This window comes from Abramis brama (assembly GCF_963993115.1).
Source record: "Abramis brama genome assembly, chromosome: 12".
NCBI classification, from domain to species: domain Eukaryota; kingdom Metazoa; phylum Chordata; class Actinopteri; order Cypriniformes; family Leuciscidae; genus Abramis; species Abramis brama.
Window position 1 is genome coordinate 37,730,962 of NC_139974.1, and position 21,120 is coordinate 37,752,081.

General features: G+C 40.1%; 2 protein-coding genes and 1 long non-coding RNA gene across 4 annotated transcripts; 1 reads left to right on the plus strand and 2 right to left on the minus strand.

Annotated features, from left to right (window-relative positions):
• Positions 1-321: 321 nt before the first annotated feature.
• zftraf1 (zinc finger TRAF-type containing 1) lies at positions 322-12,006 on the minus strand (the record flags this gene model as incomplete). 2 transcript variants are annotated; one of them, XM_084131020.1, is made up of 4 exons in its annotated part: positions 322-2,015; positions 4,347-4,558; positions 8,146-8,384; positions 11,701-12,006. In XM_084131020.1, 4 exons carry the CDS (start codon positions 12,004-12,006, stop codon positions 1,624-1,626), a joined length of 1,149 nt encoding a protein of 382 aa, XP_083987146.1. In that variant the 3' UTR covers positions 322-1,623. The 2 variants fall into 2 exon arrangements, with proteins under 2 accessions (XP_083987146.1, XP_083987145.1); XM_084131019.1 differs by having other exon boundaries at positions 4,347-4,585.
• On the plus strand, positions 11,926-16,337 carry LOC311093544. The gene is made up of 2 exons (XR_014608434.1): positions 11,926-12,061; positions 15,669-16,337. It is a non-coding gene; the product is annotated as an uncharacterized lncRNA (long non-coding RNA).
• On the minus strand, positions 13,909-19,791 carry dclk3 (doublecortin-like kinase 3). The gene is made up of 5 exons (XM_084131023.1): positions 19,579-19,791; positions 17,259-18,727; positions 15,956-16,088; positions 15,699-15,866; positions 13,909-15,451 (listed from the first exon to the last, which is right to left on the minus strand). Exons 1-5 carry the CDS (start codon positions 19,640-19,642, stop codon positions 15,003-15,005), a joined length of 2,283 nt encoding a protein of 760 aa, XP_083987149.1. The 5' UTR covers positions 19,643-19,791; the 3' UTR covers positions 13,909-15,002.
• Positions 19,792-21,120: the final 1,329 nt, after the last annotated feature.

A 21,120-nucleotide genomic window follows, 5' to 3' on the forward strand; every position in this document is an offset into this window, starting at 1 on the left:
ATGTAGATTTGATCAAAAATTCCATAAAACGCCCTCTGGTGGCTTTAAGAGAGAATTACAATAACAAAGCATTTAATTGTTTAGGATTAGGATCAATTCAGATTTGTTTTCCATCAGCTGTTCAGAATCAGAGCTAAAAGGGCTGAAATTTTGTGTTCCTTCAGATAAAAGTCGTACAGGTGGAACATCACTAGGGTGAGTAAATGATTAATGATTACGTGGTCTGTTTGCCCACATGACAAGTACAAGTTTCAAACATGCATTTATCAGAGAATAACATGCATTTGTCAACTCAAATACTCAAGAAAGAATGCAGTGCCACAAGTTTAAATGAGCTTTAATAGAAAGGCACATATACAGCCAGAGTGTGAGAATTAAAAGCCTTTAAATGCAGAAACGGTTTTAAACTAAACTCCTCTAATCAGAAGTGACAGTCTCTGCTAGATCAGCTCAACTGCTCGTTCTGTCGTTCATGAGTTCAAGTATGTCAAAACTAAGTCACAGCCGCGTTCATCTGAACTGAGATCCGATTACCCCATTGGCTCTTTTTGTACCCCCAGCTTAGTGTGTGTGTGTGTGTGTGTGTGTGTGAGGGAGAGATGAAGGTATGAAAGAAGGTCATTTGTGTGCGTTTGTGTCTGTTTATGTGTGTGTGTATGTGGATAAGGGTGGAAGAAGGTCTGTTACATGGCCTCACAATCAGATCTTTCCAGTTTAGCAGTGTTGAGTGAGTGTGAAACGTCTGTTACCTTAATGCAGGTTAAATAAAAGCAATAAATATAAATATCATGACATCATGTCGGGAGAAATGTACCTGTGTTCACAAAATGGGGGGGTTAAAAAAGCGGGGGGAAATTCAAAGAAGAAAAAAAAAAGGGGCAAGATTCACAGGTTCTTAAATAAATGTGTTAAAAAGCTCAAACTTAAGTTAGATTACAAGGCTATGATGCTACGCAACTAAAGGTGTGCGTTCCAGAGAGCACACGGAAAAACTAAAACACATGCAAATCGCATCTTTCGGGTTGTGGGATCGGCAGCCATTTTGTTCAGCCTGACTGTACAGCTGCGCTTTGATGAAAATGGCCACCGTCACATACAAAAATACACTTAAAGCAGTTGCAGCCGCTGCGTCCGTGCGGGTAAACCTCAAGAGGAAGGTCTGAAAACAGCGTGAAAACACACAAACGCAGAGTTAAACGCTGCCTGAATGATCGGTTGCACCTGTCTCTATCTCTAGTGCTCGTTCAGTCTCCTTCCTTAAAACACTCGCCTCTCATTGGCCATTACTGACTGATATCCACACAAACAGGCCCAGAAACACACAAACACAGTCCCAGACTCTTGGTGTTGTTCATTCAGGCCCAATGGGAGATCAGCAGGGTGAGATTGTTGACTTTTTTTTTGGCTGTAGCGGGTCTGAAAGCTTACAACACACACTCACACACACACAAACGATCTACTGCAGTACTGATGGGCCGTATTCATCCTTCTTTTGCTCCCGTAGAGGTATCTGTGGTTCAGTGGTGCTCGTCTCCCCTCTCCGCTTCACCTTTGTTCGCTCCGTCCCCTCCCTCCTTCTCCCGTCGTCTGATCCGTTTCTTCCGCCCCCGTCTACCCGTGCCTCTATTTCTGGATCTGAAAGATGAAGAGGCGGAGGTTGATGTTTTTGGCAGCGAGCAGCTTGTTGCACTCCACGCTGTCGCTGATGGGCAGCAGGGCGTACTCGGTCTCGTTGGCGTCGTTGGAGAAGACGTGGTGCTGGATGACGGGTTTGATTTTCACGTCGTCGTACGGGCCCTTCAGCAGCAGAAAGGAGCACTCCAGGGCAGAGTTCACTTTGCTCTTCAGGATGAGCTGGAAGGAGAGCGTGCGCTTGCAGGACAGGTTGGGGTTGCGCTCCGAGTCGTTGACCCGTGCCTTCAGGACCCAGGTCTGGTTGAGCACGGTGAAGCGTGGCGTCTCGTAGTACAGGCGTGTGATGAAGTCGTCGGTGCGGTAGGGCCGGAACTGCACCTCTGGAGCAAACACACATGACATTACAGACTATCAACTTACTTCACGACACAAGTGGTTTTTGGTAACACTTTATGTAACGGAGGTAAACCTCACTCCCCTGATCTCAAGAGGTGGACAAACAACTGATGCTAGAGACTACGGTCAGCGTCTTTGTTAGCGCACCCACCTCCTATGCCAGAGGAGTGTATTCGATTCTCGCTCGGAGTGGGGCAAGTAGGACCAGAGGGTATAAATTGGTGCCGTGACCCGGATGGGAGTGAGTGTAAGGAAGGCTAGTGTATTTGTGTTTGTATTCGATTCTCGCTCGGAGTGGGACAAGTAGGACCAGAGGGTATAAATTGGTGCCGTGACCCGGATGGGAGTGAGTGTAAGGAAGGCTAGTGTATTCGTGTTTGTATTCGATTCTCGCTTGGAGTGGGACAAGTAGGACCAGAGGGTAAAAATTGGTGCCGTGACCCAGATGGGAGTGAGTGTAAGGAAGGCTAGCTAGTGAGAGCAGTGCAGGTAAACCGCACTCCCCTGATCTCAAGAGACGCGCTAGAGACTGCGTGGAATAGGACCGGAGGGGTTACATTTACAATAAGGGTTCATTTGTTGACATTAGTTCACTATATAGGTTAACATGAACTACAATGAACAATACAAATAAATTCTGTCATCACCCTTGTGTCATTCCAAACCCATGAGACATTCGTTCTTCTTCAGAACAAAGCTCAGGCATGCTTGCTTGACACGTGAGAACCAATGAGGTTCATTCTCATGTCACGCAGCGCATTTGAGGTTTGAACCGATGAGGTTTGTTCTCGCACGTCAAGCAAGTACAGTTGAGCTTCTGTTTATGTTCGCTGATTAATGTTTATATGTGAATAAAGGCCTAAATTAAATGTTCATAATATAAAGGCCAATTGCCCCTTTGCAGAAGTTTGATTGACAGGCGATCTGACCAATCATAATCCGCCATCTGCCATTTTTGTCCGACAAAGCAGTCAGGAGAGTTAGTAGATTAACTTTGGAGGATTTGAACTTGAAAAACAGTGTACTGACGTCTTTCCGCGGTTAAACAACATTCCTTCTTATGTTCTTTCATGTTTATTTGATGCTATAAATGAACTAGAAGGAAGAGATGATCGGTTCACGGCTCTACAGCGATCTGTCAGACACATTAAAGAGCCACAAAACGGTATTTATTGTTTACATTTCTTTAAAAAATGACCAAATTTGAAAGTTGAGATTTTGTTTCATATCAAAAGTAACCTGGTCTGTCCTGTCTGTCAGTGTCCTCTTTGTTCCGCTATGTATTTTTCACTGTGTGAGAACATGTGTGGCGTGAGAGCGGCGTGGCTTGTCGGACATAGCAACAGTAACTAAAGGGGGCGGGTCTTTGCGAACGGTCAATTCACACCGAGACATAACACGAGACACTTAGTCTGTTTTTTGTTGGATCAGTGTGTCACCCCTGTCGAAGTCTGGATTCTACATGTTCAATCAGTGAAAACAAGAGCAGACCAACGGCGACAGACACACTGATCCAGCAAAACCTGACGAAGCGTGTGCTGCCGTCTGTCTGTGCAGTGTGAATTAGCCTTAAAGCGATCGTGTCTCCAGAAGACTTGGATTTAACAGCCTGATGATTATATGAATTAATTTTATTTTGATCATGTTATGAAGCAGCAGTGATTTGGGTAAATAAGACTTTCAATGGAGGGACAGAAATCTCTCAGATTTCATTAAAAACATCTTTGTTTGGGTTCCAAAGATGAACGAAAGTGTTATGGAAGGGTGAGTAAATGACAGATTTTTTTGTAGCTACGTATATTTGTTTATATGTCGATGTGGTGTTTTTAATATGCTTTAAGACAAACCATGCCAGAATTCACAAGTCAACACCAATGCTGAGTATTTTCTCCTTAAAACTGCAGTGAACCAAAGACAGTCTCAAAAACACGGTTTGAAATCGCTGGTGTTTCTGACGTCACAAACTACCTTGTAACCAATCAGATCAACATGTGATCGTCAACGAGTTGATCTCTGAGCTGGAGGGAGTGAGTGGAGGCGGAGCTCATTTGCATATTCATAGAACCGTGTATACTAAATGAAGCAAGGGTGTAGAGTTACATTCAATCTATTTTAAGGCATGAAGAATATTTTTTCAAGGAAATAAACATTTAAATATGTCATTTTGATGATCAAATATGAGTTTTAAAGGATAAAATGATTGACTACAGGGGGACTTTAAAGATCTACAGCAATATGTCAAGGAACCTAAATAAGCTAAACTTCATTTGAAGAGTCAATGGTGCAATGAAACGAGACTCAAGGTTTCTATGTACCTGTAAAACCAATCTTCTCAAAGCACAGCAGGCTGAAGATGCTGTTGTAGAGCTGAAGCTCTCTGCGATGGCTCTGGTCCATCTCATCCAGGATCCCCATCAGCTCCATGCCGGTCTTAGACGGGTGGGAACACTCGGCCTCATGAGCGCTGAGCTCGTGGAACGGCCCGTGCCATGGGCAGCCAATCCGCTTGTACTTGCACTGCGTCACTCTATGTCCAAATACAAAAAAACAACACCTTTTTTTTAAATGACCAACCAACAACTCTAGCAATATACTATACATATATATATATATATATATATATATATATATATATATCACACAGCTCTATATATAATGTTGGATATCTAAGCATATCCAACTTTACTATTGACCAGCTCAAATCTACTAAATGCGACTATAAGGCATGAAGATAAGATATTATGTCCCGGTTTCACAGACAGGGTTTAGATTAAGCCAGGATTAGGCATTAGTTCAATAAAAGATTTTTAAGTGACTTTTATAAACGTGCCTTAGAAAAAATACATTACTGATGTGCATCTTAAGACAAAACAATGGCATATTTTAAGAAATTTCAGTGCAAGTTGCTTTGTTAAAACAGCTCAAACATGCATTTTAGTCTGGGACTAGCTTAAGCCGTGTCTGTGAAACCGGCCACATAAACATTAACATCATGATTTTCTGCAAAGCTGCTTTAAACCTATGTTATATGAATAAAATTGACTTGACTTAAATATTTTGTATTGTATCTCAGTTTGCTTGTTGATTGCATATAAAATTTGAAGAGATTTATTTTTTTATGTGAGTGAATGCATGAGACTTGTATAGTCCAAGCCAAGTGTCTGTGTTTATACATCTTCATGACTAATTCAGACTAGAATAGGGAGGATTCACTAAACACGTATTGTGCCCACTGACAGCGCAATTATTTATTTGCACCAAAGTCCCTTTAAGGCCAGACATCTTGGTAATGCTGAAGACACATATGATCACAGTGGCCTCATATGTGATGCTAAAGCAGTAAAGTAAATCACTATGGATGAAAACATCTAAAAATCATCTCTTTAAATGAATGTGTGCTCAACTACACGTCTGGATTTGTGCCTGGTTACAATGAATGGTGACAATTTATTTTAGGGTGACGTAGTTACACATGTACTTACTATAGTAATAACAGTAAATAATGCATAATTACAAGCAACTAACCCTAACCCAAACCCTAAACGTAATTCTATAGGAAGTACATGCAGTTAATTAATATTACTCAGGACTTATTTGAGTAAGTACAATGTAACTAAGTCACCTTAAAATAAAGTGTAACCCAATTTATTCTCACTAGAAAACGGACACAACCATCTCTTTTAAACAAGCTTTTCGAAAGTTGTTATAGGCCAACATTAAAGTCACCATGAAATCAAAATGGACAATTCTTATTTTTTTATGGAATATTCCAGTATTTATTATAAATAAATAATCTGTGCAAATCAGTATTTATTTAAAAAAAAAAAAAAAAAAGCATATGCCCTCATAGTCTTTAAACAGAAACAGTAACATTCCCGTTGCCTCGCAAAGACGTCTCTCCTCTGATGAGGGCTGGGAATTAAGCTTGTCCAAGGGCCAGTTTCAACTCTTCCCCTCCAGCAACCTGTCACTCACATGAAACCATCGTAGCAATTAGAATAAAAAAGTCCATTCATTTTATCCAATGGGAAATTGATTTTTAACGAGAATTTATAAACCATTACAAACAGCCCTGCTGTGAGCTACGAGATTGCTAATCGATGCTATATGCTATTGTTGAAGCCGTCAGTCCGCATTGTTAAATCAATGGTGAAAACCGACATTACCCATGATTCTGTAGAGAAAACTCCACCAATCAGAGTCAGAATTTCTCCATAACTTTTAATTCGATTTTTTTTTTTTTTTTTTTCAATGCTTCATGGGATTGCAGTTCTTTCTCTCACTAAAGCCGACCCAGTCCTTTGCCTTTTTGTCCAATTTTCAAATACACTTTTGCTTCAAATCAAAGTTTGTAATGTTGTGATTCACCTTGTAGCTGGTTGGTTTGGTTCATGGCTTATAACACTTTACCGAAGACTTTTTTTTAAATCCCTATGCACTGTAAACCCGAATAAGTTGGCAAAACTCAAAAAATTTAAGGCAATCAATTGACAAGAGTTAAGAAATTCAAAGTTTAAGTAAGCAGAACTTGCAGATTTTTATTTTGTACTTATACATTTGAATTGTTCTTAACTTGAAATGTTTGAGTACACTAATTCATGCATTTAACGTGTAACTTTCATGTAATCTCAATGTGAACACTTTTATTAGTAAAAACTTATCTAGCTTTAACAAGCTAGTTTACTAACATACTAATTTGTTAGCATGTTTACAATAGTATGTTATACAGTAGCACTTGCTGTATGAGCGCAGCAATTTGAAGGTTTTATTTGCTCTCAAATCAAGCTCATGCACCACTTGTCACCATGATGGTCACTATCCTAAAACCAACATTAACAGAATTCTTCTAAATTAGCATAACAAAACATTAATCACTACTAAATCTCCCACTTAACATTAATCTTGCACAAAAAAAAAATTATATTGCACTTAATTTTAGCATTTACTCTCCATTTCGAGTGCCATCGGCAAAGCATGCTGGGAAATAGACATCCCAGTCGTTTCAGTTAAACTTAAGATCATCTAAATTAAAAGAAATAATTTCATAAAACTCAAAACAATGAAACAGTTCAGTTTACTTAAAATATATCAGTTCTGTGAACTTGAAAGAAAAAGAAAGTGCTAAATACTCATAAAAGTTAATTTGACTGAACTAGTTAGTTTAAGTTTGTCCTACTCAAACCAATCAATTATTTTGAGCGTTAGGGTTATGATTGGGAAAAATAATTGGGGAAAAAAAAAATACTTCCGGAACAAAGGCTGCTGAAAAAGTGCACTATATTTACAAAAGTAGCGTGTTGTGCTGAAAATAATCATGACGGATTTAAAGGGATACTCCACTTTTTTTGGAAATAGGCTCATTTTACAACTCCCCCAGAGTTAAACAGTTGAGTTTTACCATTTTCGAATCCATTCAGCCGATCTCTGGGTCTGGCGGTACCACTTTTAGCATAGCTTAGCATAGATCATTGAATCGGACAGGACCATTAGCATCTCTCTCAAAAAAATGACCAAAGAGTTTCGATATTTTTCCTATTTAAAACTTGACTCTTCTGTAGTTACATCGTGTACTAAGACAGAAGGAAAATGTAAAGTTGCGATTTTAGAGGCTGATATGGCTAGGAACTATACTCTCATTCCTGCGTAATAATCAAGAAACTTTGCTGCCGTACCATGGGTGCAGCAGGCGTAATGATATGACGCAGCGCCTGAAAATAGGTCTAATACACTATGGGTCTAATTGGTTAGACAAACTTAGTCCCGGTCACGTTGTATGTTACGGAGCTGGGGACTATTTTCAGGTGCTGCGTCATATCATTACGGCTGCTGCTCTTTGGTCATTTTTTTGAGAGAGATGCTAATGGTCCTGTCCGATTCAATGATCTATGCTAAGCTATGCTAAAAGTGGTACCGCCAGACCCGGAGATCGGCTGAATGGATTCGAAAACGGTAAAACTCAACTGTTTAACTCTGGGGGAGTTGTAAAATGAGCCTATTTCCAAAAAAAGTGGAGTATCCCTTTAAGCAGTGATTGTGCAGCACTACACAAGTGTTTAGTGAATTCGCCCCATGGCTCTCCAGCGTAATGTGTCTAGTGAAGGGGTGCAGCAGTACCTGTCCTGGCACTCCTCTGTTTGGTGGCGCTCGAGGCCTGAGCGAGGGAACTGTTTGAGGCAGTAGCTGCACTCAGAGGGCAGTTCACTCACGGCTTTCTCCACCGCCAGGTTCCTGCAACACAGACTCTTACTGATCTCACAGCGGCAGTTAGGACACGTGGCCTGCTCCTCTTTGAGGCGCGCGTCAGCGAGCAGGTGGATGAAGCAGCCGGCGCACATCAGGTGCCCGTTTGTACACTGTGAAATGAGAGCACACATCTTCAGCCCACAAACAGAGCTCAAACCATCTCACAGGGAGTTTTATGCAAAACACAAGGGCGCAGGATGGCATTTCCTCATTTTCCTCAAAAAGAGATTCCTGTAAATAAGAGCTGTGTCCGTAATCGCCCCTATACCCTTAAATAGGGCACTATTTGAAGGGACAGCCGTTTGTAATGGTCTAATATAGTCCTTCAAGTGGACTATAGTGGACTAATGTAGGGAATAGTGAATGAGGGTACAGTGGGCGATTTCAAACACAGTTAAAGGTGGGGTATGTGATTCTCTTTTTTGTCCATTTTTTCAAAATCACTTGAAATCCTATTCCTAACCCACTTATAGCCACTGAGTTAGAAGCACTGAAATGAAAATTAAGCAATTTAATCATCTGTGGAACGGGCAGGACTCGAAAAACTCCAGCCAATCATTTCCAAGACCACCTAGAATCATTGGACAGTAAGTTTGTCAATCAAACGGTCGTACCATACCCCCCTCCCCCCATCCCCCTCCCTCCACGTGAATGGGTGGAGTCAGGGCCAGCGTTGGAGGAAAGAAGGTAGGACCATTTGAGTTGTGTATTTTCAAAATCTGCCGGCCGTTTTGCAAATCCCATACCCTACCTTTAAGATCTTCAGGAGCTCTTGATAACTACAGGTGAAACTCGAAAAATTTGAATATCGTGCAAAAGTTCATTTATTTCAGTAATTCAACTTAAAAGGTGGAACTAATATATTATATAGACTCATTACATGCAAAGTGAGATATTTCACGCCTTTTTTTGTTATAAATTTTATCATTATGGCTTACAGCTTATGAACATTTTCAACATTTCTGAGATTTTGAATTTGGGGTTTTCATAAGCTGTAAGCCATAATCATCAAAATTATAACAAAAAAAGGCTTGAAATATCTCACTTTGCATGTAATGAGTCTATATAATATATTAGTTTCACCTTTTAAGTTGAATTACTGAAATAAATGAACTTTTGCATGATATTCTAATTTTTCGAGTTTCACCTGTACAGACCGGTGTGTTTGATCAGGGTTGGATATGAACTTTGCAGGAAGGCAGATCTCCAGGAACAGGATTGGGCTCCCCTGCACTAAGTAAAATCAGGTAAAAAAATAAAGAACGGTTTGTCCAACCTTGGGCCTATATACATCCATAAGGATCCCAGGGTTGGGTGAAGATTGTCTGTAACATGAACCCTGATCATTTCAGTCCGAACTTAACCGTATGTGCGGAGCATTTCAGCGCAGAGAAAACGGGAGAAAGATTCATTATTTCACATGCAAAGGGAGTTTCTGTTCTTAATTCGTAAGTGGATCTTAATGGGGGAAAATAATAATAATAATTAATAATAAAAAATATATGACCCCTTTAAGGTAAGAATGGGTTGTTAAAAAACTGTCATTTCAGTCCTTGTATCAAAATTTACTCAATTTGTCATTTGCTTCAATCTCAGTTGCATCTAAAACTGTACATTTATGTTACACTTTATTTTAGGGTGTCCTTGTTACAGTGTAAATATACACTGAAGTACTGAGTAATATTAATTAACAACATGTACTTACTATTTGCAAGTAATTATGCATTATTTACTGCTATAGTAAATACGTGTAACATGGACACTGCAAAATAAAGTTGCACCCGAATTTAATGTCACAAACAAATACATGTGATATAAATTAATGTGTTTTAAAAACTGTTCAAAGATAATTCTTCACTTATTCTATGCCAAAGCAAATTGTGGTTTCACTTTATTTTAAGGTGACGTAGTTACATTGTACTTACTCAAACATGTACTGAGTAATATTAATTAATTACATGTACTTACTATAGGGTTACAGTTAGGGTTTGGTTTAGTTACTTGTAATTATGCATCATTTACTGTTATTACTATAGTAAGTACATGTAGTAATGTGTAACCATAAAATAAAGTGTTACCAAAAAATAGTTTTAATGTTTTATTTTGAATTGGCTTTTATTTTGAAATTTTCTGTTTTAAAATGTAGTCATTTATGTACTTTTTTTTATATATAGTTTTATATATGTTTAAACTATTTCTATATAATATATATATATATGAATTAAGTACTTCAACTTGTTTTATTTCGGTTAGTTGCCAAAGCAACATTTCTATATATATTTAAAGCATTTCACATAAAATTGTATGTTTTTTTTATTGAATCTTTATTTGAATTAACAGAACTTATTTTAATAGATTTAGTTAACAATGATAACACTGATGCAATATTCTTGTTTTATGATTAGTTCATGGTTTCATTTGAATAATTCTGTTACTGGTTTACTAATTCACCAGCAGATCCATTTCACTGGAAGTAAAGTCTGTTGAGTCTGCTTTTGATTAATTCAGTGGTCAGTTGATTTTTTTCTCCCTGGCGTGTTTGTTTTGCTCCAGGACTTGCACATGTTCGTCTCATTTGATAGGATTCAACCCCTGATTCTGTAATAAACAGATTACATGGCATGATGAGCTCTGAGTCTGACACCTCCTCCCTCAATCACATGGGCTTCGGTGTGAGAGGATGACATTTTTCTCATGATCTGTATAATGTGTGTCAACTATTTCCTCTAGTTTCAGCAAAACACGCAAACAAAATGACCACCCTAGTGTGGATTTATCCAATTATTATTTATTAAGTCATTAAATGGACACTTGTAAAAAAGTAAACGTGGGTGTGCAGACCTAAAACGCCAGCACGTGTGAACAAAGTGTGTGAAAACATGAGAGGAAGTTCTTTTACAGCTGGTTTAGCCTGTGGCTTCAGAGGGATTATATGGGGTGCATATTTGGGGGAGGGGTGATCAGAAAAAGCCAGCAGCGATTGGGTTAAACAGGTCATGTGACCACCCTGATTGTCATGTTGGCCTTTGAAGGCAGAAAACAGCTGCTCAGGTCTGTATCACGTGAAGTGCAGAATCTGAAACCTTCGAAAATAACATCATACCTGCCCTTTAAAAAAAAAAAAAATCATGTACCTGGAATGGCAAATATGTGCATTTTATTAGACATTTTGTTTCACACACACATTATGAGTCACAGACAGTGTGCAATCAGCTGTATTATATGGAAATACAATAGACAAACAATCACAATGACAAAAAGATACCCCCTTTGTGTCATATCTATAACAACAGGCTGTATTTCACTAATATCTCTTGCATAGAGGATGCCGTGTTGTGTACTTTGATAGCTGCATTATGTTTATGGTATGTACGTCATGCATACGGATTTCTCTGCATTGTAAGTCTCCATAATGGCTTTGTTTACCTGGTACACCGAGGCTTTAGGCAGGTCCAGGCACACCGTGCAGCAGAGCACCGAGTACAGGCGCTCCTCGAGCTTCCCCGCCTCTCCTTCCTGGTGCCTCACGCGCTTCTTAGGCGGTGCGTCCGGGTCGGCCTCGGAACCAGGACCGTCTCTCCGCACACCGGACTCCTCCTGGATACCGGCCAGTCCTGCGCTCCCCGGACCCGCATCCAGGACACCCCCCACAGGACCGACACCCAGCCCCGAAGATGAGGAGCCCGGGGCGGCCGCGACGCCTAATTCCATCCGCTCTTCCATCGAAGACATCCGAATGAGTCACGAGGGGTATTTGGGCTGAGCACAGGATCCGCTGAATGTCAGGGTGAGATTTTCAGCTTTTTCCAGGTAGTTGGCCTTTAATGATGGGGGGGGGTCTGGACAGCCAACAATGCACTCAGTTGTAAACCATCAAACGTCAGTTCAAATAGGCTAATTTTGGGTAATATGATACAAGGTAAAGGGACAGTGGATATAATTTCATCTGTGTTTTATTGCGGGTTGGCCTGCATGGATGCCTGTAAATTTTTTTGGATAGATCTCAGGTAAGCTTCGGCTCTCAGCTTGTGAAAAGAGAGAGAGAGAGAAAAAAAACAGCAAAGACTCAACAAAACAACAGGCTGTTGTTTAGGTCCGTTATCCGCCGTGACAGCACGCACACGGCGACTCTCTGCGACCGGGCCGGGCTCTTTCCCTCCGGTACACCTTCCGATCACAACCGAGCCACTCCGACACGATCCGGATTCTCCCGAAAGCCTATAAGTTATCAGTTTGCTGCAGAGTCTCTTCGATAGTCCTTCCCTTAATCTACACTGCCATCTTTGTTTTTTTCCTGACTGTCTCCTCCTCTGCCCCTGTCCGTTTGTCCCTTTCTGATTCAGCCAATCCGAGGTCGGTTTACTCAGAGCGAGCTGAAGAACAAGCGAATCATGTCATCCGTTATTGAACTGTCAGTGAATGCGTTGCCACTAGTAAAGATGGCCGCTCGGCCCTTCTCGTTCGCGCTTCCTGATTGGCTGCAACAAATGTTGTGCTTCATCAGATGACTGGGGATATTTAAAGAGCTATGCTTTTGCGCATGCGCACCGGTCTCCTGCGGGTCATGGCTGAAGCTTTTTTTTTTTTAAGAGCAAGGTGATCAAAAACTTTTGTAATTTGGATAGTGTGGTGCTTGGTTTTGTTAGTAGATTTGTTTATCTTTTATTGTGCTAGTTTATCGCATCATTGTCATGGCCATTATAGTAAAAAGAAAGAGTAAAAAGGTGAGCAAACCTTTTCATACCATGGTCAAAATCCCACAACACTCCTCATATGCGACAAAATGGCAACGTCATCGTGGGTTGTCATACATCTAAATTATTATACTTGATAGAATAATGGATTTTTTTTTTATCAGATAGCCTACATAGGTTTTTAAAAACATGTTACACATTTTTAAGCTGCTTTATAATCTCTTTAAAAAAAATTTTTTTTAAAAATCACCTTTTGAAGTTTTTTTTTTTTTTTTTAACCCGAAACCAGAATGACCCCTGGGGGAGGGGAAACGGCCTCAGCCAATCAAATGTCGCGGTCTATGATGGACTGGTTTGGGCAAGACAGCTGTCAGTCTAGTTTCCCCAACCTGAATAAGCTTTGTGTTGAATTGGGGGGGGGGATGGGAGTGTGTTTCCTGATTATATACTGAATACTATAAAATATATATTATTAAATGTGCATATAACAATGTAATAAAGACGGTATGCACATCATACCTATCTAAAGTACACTTAAAATATACCACATTTACAATGAAGGTTGAAGGGATAAATTCACCTGACAAGGACAAGGGCTTTCTTCATTAATTATTACCACTGAACACTTGGTATTTCAGATCTTAACATAATGATGATGATAATGAAAATGTATTTATTGATTAATCTTGAGTAATTATCATCATATGTGCTTCAGCCAGAACAGGACGGTTATATAGGTTGATAACTCCCTGTTCTGTCAACAAAAATTTGAATATTATTTGTATGCATTAGTCTTTTAAAAATCTGAATTACTATTATTCATTTTTGGGTGATACTTTAAATGCCTTATATGTCTTATAAAAGTGTGTAATTTTGTAATTACAGAGAAAAGAAATTAAAACGTCAACCAAACAAAGAATAATAGACACTTTATCATCATAAAAACATTATTTTACTGACCAAATTATAGAAACGTGTATCCGAACAGCTAGTAAAGTTTAATCGTATTATCCTACTACACAGTGCTCATAATGTTTCAAAATAACATTTAAAAAAAATTAACTTTAACAGAAAATGCTGAAAAAGACTAAAACAAATATAAAGACGTGCTATGAAATGAAACACGGTCAGACAAACAATACTAAATACTTTGAGCTTATTGCTAGTCTGCCCAACTATTTCCACACACATTGGCACTCAAGTAATAGAGGCCGAGCTTGACTGATACTTCTTAAAAAACAAAACTAGTCCTTTCATATTGAAATGTTTCTTTTTTTACAGTTTCTTTTATGCAGTCTCTCTTTTAGACACAGATCAAGAAGAAAAAAGTAAAATAATTAGAGGCTCGCACATACAAAAACAACATTAAAATAAAGCCCTTCTTTCTCTAGTCAGTAAATAATCTCATAATAATAATAATGTGTAATAATGTCCTGGGTCATTTCATTAGTGACCTGTAGGCCCACACAGAATAAACACTGAATTCGTATTTGTTTTTAAATATTGGATTATACAAGATAACTATTTTATAACAAGAGAATTATAGCAAGAAAAGTGCACTCATTTAACGGTAGACGGTAGTGGCTAGTAATAGCAAGCTAGCTTTGAAAGCATAAGATTCGGACCGATTGCAATGATTGGATGAACATGTTTTGGTCCTGAGACTTCCACAGAGGATATATCTGTACATGTTTTCATATTGAGACCACTATTATGGATTGCTATCAGGATGTGAAGAGAGTTTCAACCAGTATAACAAAAAGTGTTTATAAAACAAAGTGCCTACCCTTCTTTGAGTGCCGAAATGTGAATTGAGAGCAGATTTCACCTGGGCCTGATGGTGATTAGGTCAAAAACGGTGAACTTTCTGTCAGTATCAGTGCTTAGAGTATGTGTGTAGGTTGAGAGAGAGAGAAGACACTAAATGTTTTTGTCAGTCGTACTGTCCCTCTTTTTCACATTCACATGGCCTGTGTTTGTCCTTTTCATATATCATTGGTTTCTTCTACTCACCCTTACCCTTTAACTAACTCATTACTCAGCAGGATACTCTTGTTTTGAGTCAGTATCTTCTTGCTGTGCTGGTTTCTCAGGTACGTGCTGATCCGTGGTATTTTGAATGTTTGTTGTGGTGTCTTCTGCATGGGATGAATATTGTTGGTTGCTCATCATGTTTTGAATCTCTTCAATCTCCTGGTTTCTGTCATGTGCGTTGATATCTGGTTCATAGTTATTGTTCAGTATGTTCTCGTGAATTTGTGCCGCGTGGAATTTCTCGGCCAACATCTCTGGCTTGTGAGAATCTCTCTTATTCATTTCCAGCTGTCTGTTTAGTCTCTGGCTCTCAGCTGTGGCCTTTGCCGCCCCCTTATGGTCTTTTTGTGCTGCTGCATGTTGAAGCCAATCATGCTGTAGGGTTTGACTTGCTGTCAAACGTCTATTCGGGTTGACCTCCAGCAGAGCCCTGACTAGAGCTTTAGCCCCTGGAAAACACACACATCAACACTTGTCATGTGTTTAGATCACAGCATCTAAATTACAGCAGATCTGAAGGGTTTACAGGAACGGTTCAACCAAAAATCAAAACTGAGAATATAGAGCATCTTTGAAGAAAGAACATGATACGATTCATGTTCACAAGATTATGAAAGCTTTTTCATTTTGGGGTGAACTAACACTTAAATCTCTTTATATTTGTAGGGGGTCAAATGTTGGAGTTCAAGATCTCACCCTCGGACACGTTATCCCAGTAAGGGGACAGAAAGTGGACTTCTCCCTTCTGGATGAGGCGGAATAGTTCCTCTTGATTGCGATCTGGACTGCGGAACGGAGGAAAGCCACTGAGCAGCACAAACAGTATAACACCCATCGCCCAAACATCCACTCCAACACCGTAACCTAGTCAAATATAGACATACACACGCACCGCTGATCACAGAGCTGTAGCTCAGGTTTTTTGTGTCCAGTTTTTGTGGTTCAGACTTTACCTGTCTCAGCAAGTATCTCTGGAGCAACATATGTAGGTGTGCCACAAACTGTGAACACTGGCTCCGTTACCACCATGGCTAAGCCAAAATCTGCCAACTTCAGATTCAGACTTCCATTGCCATGCCGCTGTACCTAGAATCAGTAAAAAAAAAAGAGAGATGATATCAGCTGGATATTGTATTGTTCACTGTTTTTAAATGCATGTCCAATACAATACTAAGTGGTTGCAAAGTAGCCTACTGCTACTGAATCTGTTGTAATGAATCAGTTTAAGATCGGTTCGTCATAACCGGTCCTCATTTGTAGTGTTGGAAATCTGATTCATTCTATTGAATCGGTTTGTTTGGATGTTTTATGTAAATAAACAGATTAATAACTATTCTTCCGTTCCCTGTCCTATGTATTATGTTTTTCACTCATTTAAGTAAATGTTGTTGTGTTTAGTAGTAATGTTATATTATTTGGTTATATTATCATTTTTTAAAAATGTTGGTAGTCTATGAAATAATGCTTAACATTTATAACTAAAACTACACAAAAAAAAAAAAAAAAAACATTTTCGGGAATTTAAATAAGCTGAAATAAAATAATATATACGTTTTAGATCAAAAACTAAAATTAGAAATGTTGCCTTGGCAGCTAACTGAAATTAATAAGTTTAAGATGATTTTTTTGAAGATTAAGTTGAGTGACTAGAATGAAAACAGAAATAAATAAATAAATAAATAAATAAAGTTATGTATAGAAAAAAAAAAAAAAATACAAATTACAACAAAACGCATAACAAAATAACTAAAGGAATATAGGTAACTATAACAATAACTATAAAGATTTTGTTTTAAAAATCGTTCTGAATTGAAAGAATAGCGGTGTCCACACCACAACTATAATGATAACGACACAGAGGAACAATGTATTTGGAATCGTTTTCATAACGATTTTTTTCCAGCTGATTAATGATAAAAACATTGACAGCCAATCAGAATCCATCCTGCTTTAAAGAGCACGCGCATTTAAAGAGACAGGCCACAAAACTGCAGCGTCCACACAAGCGGATAATAACGTTCCGTTGAACGCTCGAGCTCTTTAAAGCAGGGTGGATTCTGATTGGCTGCCAATGTTTTTATCATTAATCAGCTGGAAGAAATGTTCTGTAAGTGATTCCAACGATATTGTTTCTCTGTGCCGTTATCGTTATAGTTGTGATGTGGACTGCTATTCTTCCTTAGAATGATTTTTAGAACTTTATCATTATCGTCCTATCGGCCTGAAGACTAAATTTGAGTAACTCTCATCTCTTACCAGCAGGTTTTCAGGTTTGATGTCTCGATGTGCAATGCTCTTGTTGTGGATGTATTCCAGCGCCTGACTGATATCCGTGATCATGCACGCAGCTCTCGGCTCAGTAAACCTGCCGCTCTGAGTGATGGCGTCGAACAGATCTCCTCCGGTGACCAGCTCCATCAGCAGGTAGACGTGTGTGTCCGTGTGGTGAGAACGAAACAGCTGGATGAGCCGAGGATGTTCCAGACTTCGCAGCAGAGCGATCTCATTCTGGATCATGTGACCGCGTCCCTGCAGCTTAGCGTTGTCCACAATCTTCATGGCGAAGGTTTCATCCAGGCCTTTCACACGGCACTCTCTGACCACCGCAAAGTTCCCGTCTCCCACCACACGACCCATGTCGTAGCAGCGCTCGATGTCCTCCAGAGAGAGTTCTGCACCGTCAGGTGGGACGTTACCCTGCAAGTCTTTCTGATCCTGCTTATTAATGTCCCGCTCAGATATTATCTCTAGAGCGTTTTGAGGAACAGAAGGGCTAGATTTCGTATTGGCAACATGCTTATCAGCTTTCAGCGGTCTATGCTGTGCTTTTTCCAAAGAAACCATATTGTTTTGAGATGTACTACTTTTGGGGTTATTCGTCCTGTCCGGTTGAGAACTCCGACTGCTTCTGATTGGAGGAATAGGAGGGACGCATCCTCGACAGCTCCGGCAGAAAACAGCGTCTCTCTTTCGTTCCTCTTTCTTCGGCTCCTTCTCGTCTTCTTTCAGCAGGTCAGCTTTCCTCCTCCGTAATTCTCTTTGCCTTTCTCTCTTCAGCTTTTGCCTTCCAACAGGCTGCAGGTTGTTGACCGGTGGTTGGTTCACCTGATGATCCCGCACCGCAGGTAAGGACACCTCAGGATCGTCATCATGGAAACCACTATCCGCTTTAGTGGCCTTGGGTCTCAGGATACGCTCCCAAACCCTCAGCAGGTGTTCACAGTGTCCGGGGTTTTCCGGATAGAGCTCATCCAGAGCTGCACTGATGTCCTCAAGCGACGGTCGGGTGTTTCCGAAGGCCAGGAACGCGTGATCGAAGCGGAAGAAGTCAGCCAGGCTTTGGATCTCTCGGCCAGAAGGGCTAAAGAGACGGCGTATTCGAGCGTTGTTCCAGCAGGGGAATCCCAGCGCCTCGGACACATCCGCCACGAGCTGCTCGAAGGTCTGCACAGCGCGCCGGTTCAACAGCAGCGAGATCTTCCTCACGCCGTCCTGTCCACACGCTCGCACCACGCTCACGATCCGCGGGCGCACAGGGCTTGATTCTGCGTGCCTGGCGTGATAACCACTCGCTCTGGAGACTCCTGCCTCCTCCCAATGACACACGGGGCTTTCTGAAGGCCCAAAGTCTGTCAGGGGCCTTCGGGGTCGTGATCTGTGCAGGTAAGAGGGAAGAGGTTGCCGAGGGGCAACAATTGGGCATTTTGGCAGTTTAATCCTTTGATCTGGAACACAAACATGTATTGTTAGGATACAATTTGCTATTTTTTTTTGTTTGTTAGTAGAGCAACTCGTCCCAAAGATCTGCTTTGTTCATCAAAATGTAGCACATTTAAAATTGCTCGATCAGATTTTGGAGGAGAAAAAAAAAGCTTATACAGGCGAATTAAAGAGGAAGTGTGCAACATTAATAATTGAGAGCTGGTGTGTATTGAGGAGCAATGCCGAGACATGCAGATTCTCAAATTGCACCGCATGCTCCAGGGGTAACGGAAAAGGATCAAATCTGATCATGTCGGATCACTTTACTCAGCTTGCGCAGCTTGTTTTCTTTCTTTCTTTCTTTCTTTCTTTCTTTCTTTCTTTCTTTCTTTCTTTCTTTCTTTCTTTCTTTCCATGCATGCACTAAACACATGTCTGACGTCTTTAAGTGGAAGGATGCAGGAGGCATTAAGAAATTGAACACCAAAACCACTCAAAGACGCTGTTTCCCTTTTAAGTCACTAAGAAAGATCTTTTGAAAGGAAGAAAAGCCACTGTGAAACTAATTAACTCTATGCATGAATAAACCTAAAGCTATTTTTAAATTTAATTACGTTTAAATTTAATTAATTTCTTTCATGCTTGGAAAATACATTTATTAATAACATATTATAATATTATAGCAATAATGCTATTTATCTAAGTAATAATAATTATATCATATTATTTAGTTTGTTTAGTCATCATAAGAATCATAGCGACATAGCCTCGTTACGGAGATTCTGCAAATGTGGACTGGTTAATTGACCTAGTTAAACTTTTAGTCATTGTCCTATTCTCTTAATGTATTTATTAATGAATCATTTGAACTCGCCTGTCAGTCCCCATCTGGGTCTCGGTGGCTCTCGCCCCGGTCGCTGGTTCCACACCGGTGTCATTCTGTTCCACTGCTCGCAGTTTCATCAGTGTTCATGCAGATATAAACCCGTGAGTCTGATTCACTGCTCATACTGTCCCAGAGATGTCCGGCGGCGTTACAAAATGGTAAAAAAGTCTGTAACCATGATGAAATCAACGCGCACCTCTAAACAAGCTTCTCAGTGTCCTTGAGGAATCGCGAAAGTTTAAAACAGCGCTGAGTTTAAAGCACAGTGAATCGGACAGTGCGCACACGGCCAGTGTTCAGTCAGACATGAGGTAACATGGGGATAACGAGGACGCATCTTTTGGAAAAGCTACAAGCGCGTTACCGGATACTCCGCATCCTGCAAGCGCGTCTCCCCGGTAACACACAGAGAACTGAAGCACACACACACACGCACAAACAGCGCGCGCACACACACACACATACACATTGTGTTTTGATGTTTTATGGGGACTCTCCAAAGACATAATGATTTTTATACTGTAGGCTACAAACTGTATATTCTCTCCCCTTACACTAAACCGACCCCTAACCTATCCATCACACACAACTTTTTCTATTAAAAAAATATCACTTAGTATGTTTTATAAGCCTTTTTCTTAATGGGGGCCAAAAAATGTCCCCCAAAAGGACCAGGATTTTAGATATTGACACACACGCGCGCACACACACACACACACACACACACACACACACACACACACACACACACAAAGAGACAGGTCTGTTTGACTATTGAGGAGGCCATCTCATACACTTCCACAGTTCTCATATAGCAGCCGTCCAATAGAAATAATGAAGAAAAATATGTGGGCAATTTATGAGCCTCCCCTTTCCCCCATTTCAATAAGGACTCCTAAAATATCCCCAAAAGTTGGGTTTCACTTTATTATTGAGGGCATTTGACTCTTAGAAGAATAGCAAAACTTGTAGCAAAACACTAAAAAAAATACTCATTAAAATGTATTTAAAACTCTGCATTTTTTAATCAAAGAAAATGTAGCCTATTTATTATTCTTGTATAAAATGCATATTTAACAAATTATAGTTTTTTGTTCTTCCTGTCACGGCAGAAGGAATGAAATTGAGATGTAAAAGAGTAGTAATGTCTAGTGAATATGATGTTGAGCATCTGTTTGAATATTTCATTATTGGTGAATTTGGTACAGATGCATTGAAAGAAATTCTCTGCCTTATTATTTCACACCCACTCACCCCTTTATTCGTTGCCTTCTTTACCGTGGTTTAAGATAATTGAACTTCCTGAGACTTTTCACTTTGTCTCCGCAGGTCTCCCAGTATGGCTGTATTACCATGGTTACCAGCAGTCCCGCTTTGTGTCTATGTTTGCATTAGGATGGCATTCCTGGCCTTTGCTGTGTGTGTGTGTGTGTGTGTGTGCAGCTGTAGACGGGTTGTGTAAATGTGTCCATTAGAGGGCAGTGTGTGTTAGACAGTAGTGGGGTATGGAGGACCTTTTGGTGATAGGCA

What these genes read in the sequence shown, in the direction of transcription:
- dclk3 (XM_084131023.1), bottom strand. Translation starts at nt 19,642, where the DNA reads ATGACACCGGTGTGGAACCAGCGACCGGGGCGAGAGCCACCGAGACCC. An exon ending in TCAAACCTGAAAACCTGCTG is followed by an intron (nt 16,089 to 17,258) that starts GTAAGAGATGAG and finishes TACTGATTCTAG; the next exon opens with GTACAGCGGCATGGCAATGG. An exon ending in AGAGATACTTGCTGAGACAG is followed by an intron (nt 15,867 to 15,955) that starts GTAAAGTCTGAA and finishes ATATTTGACTAG; the next exon opens with GTTACGGTGTTGGAGTGGAT.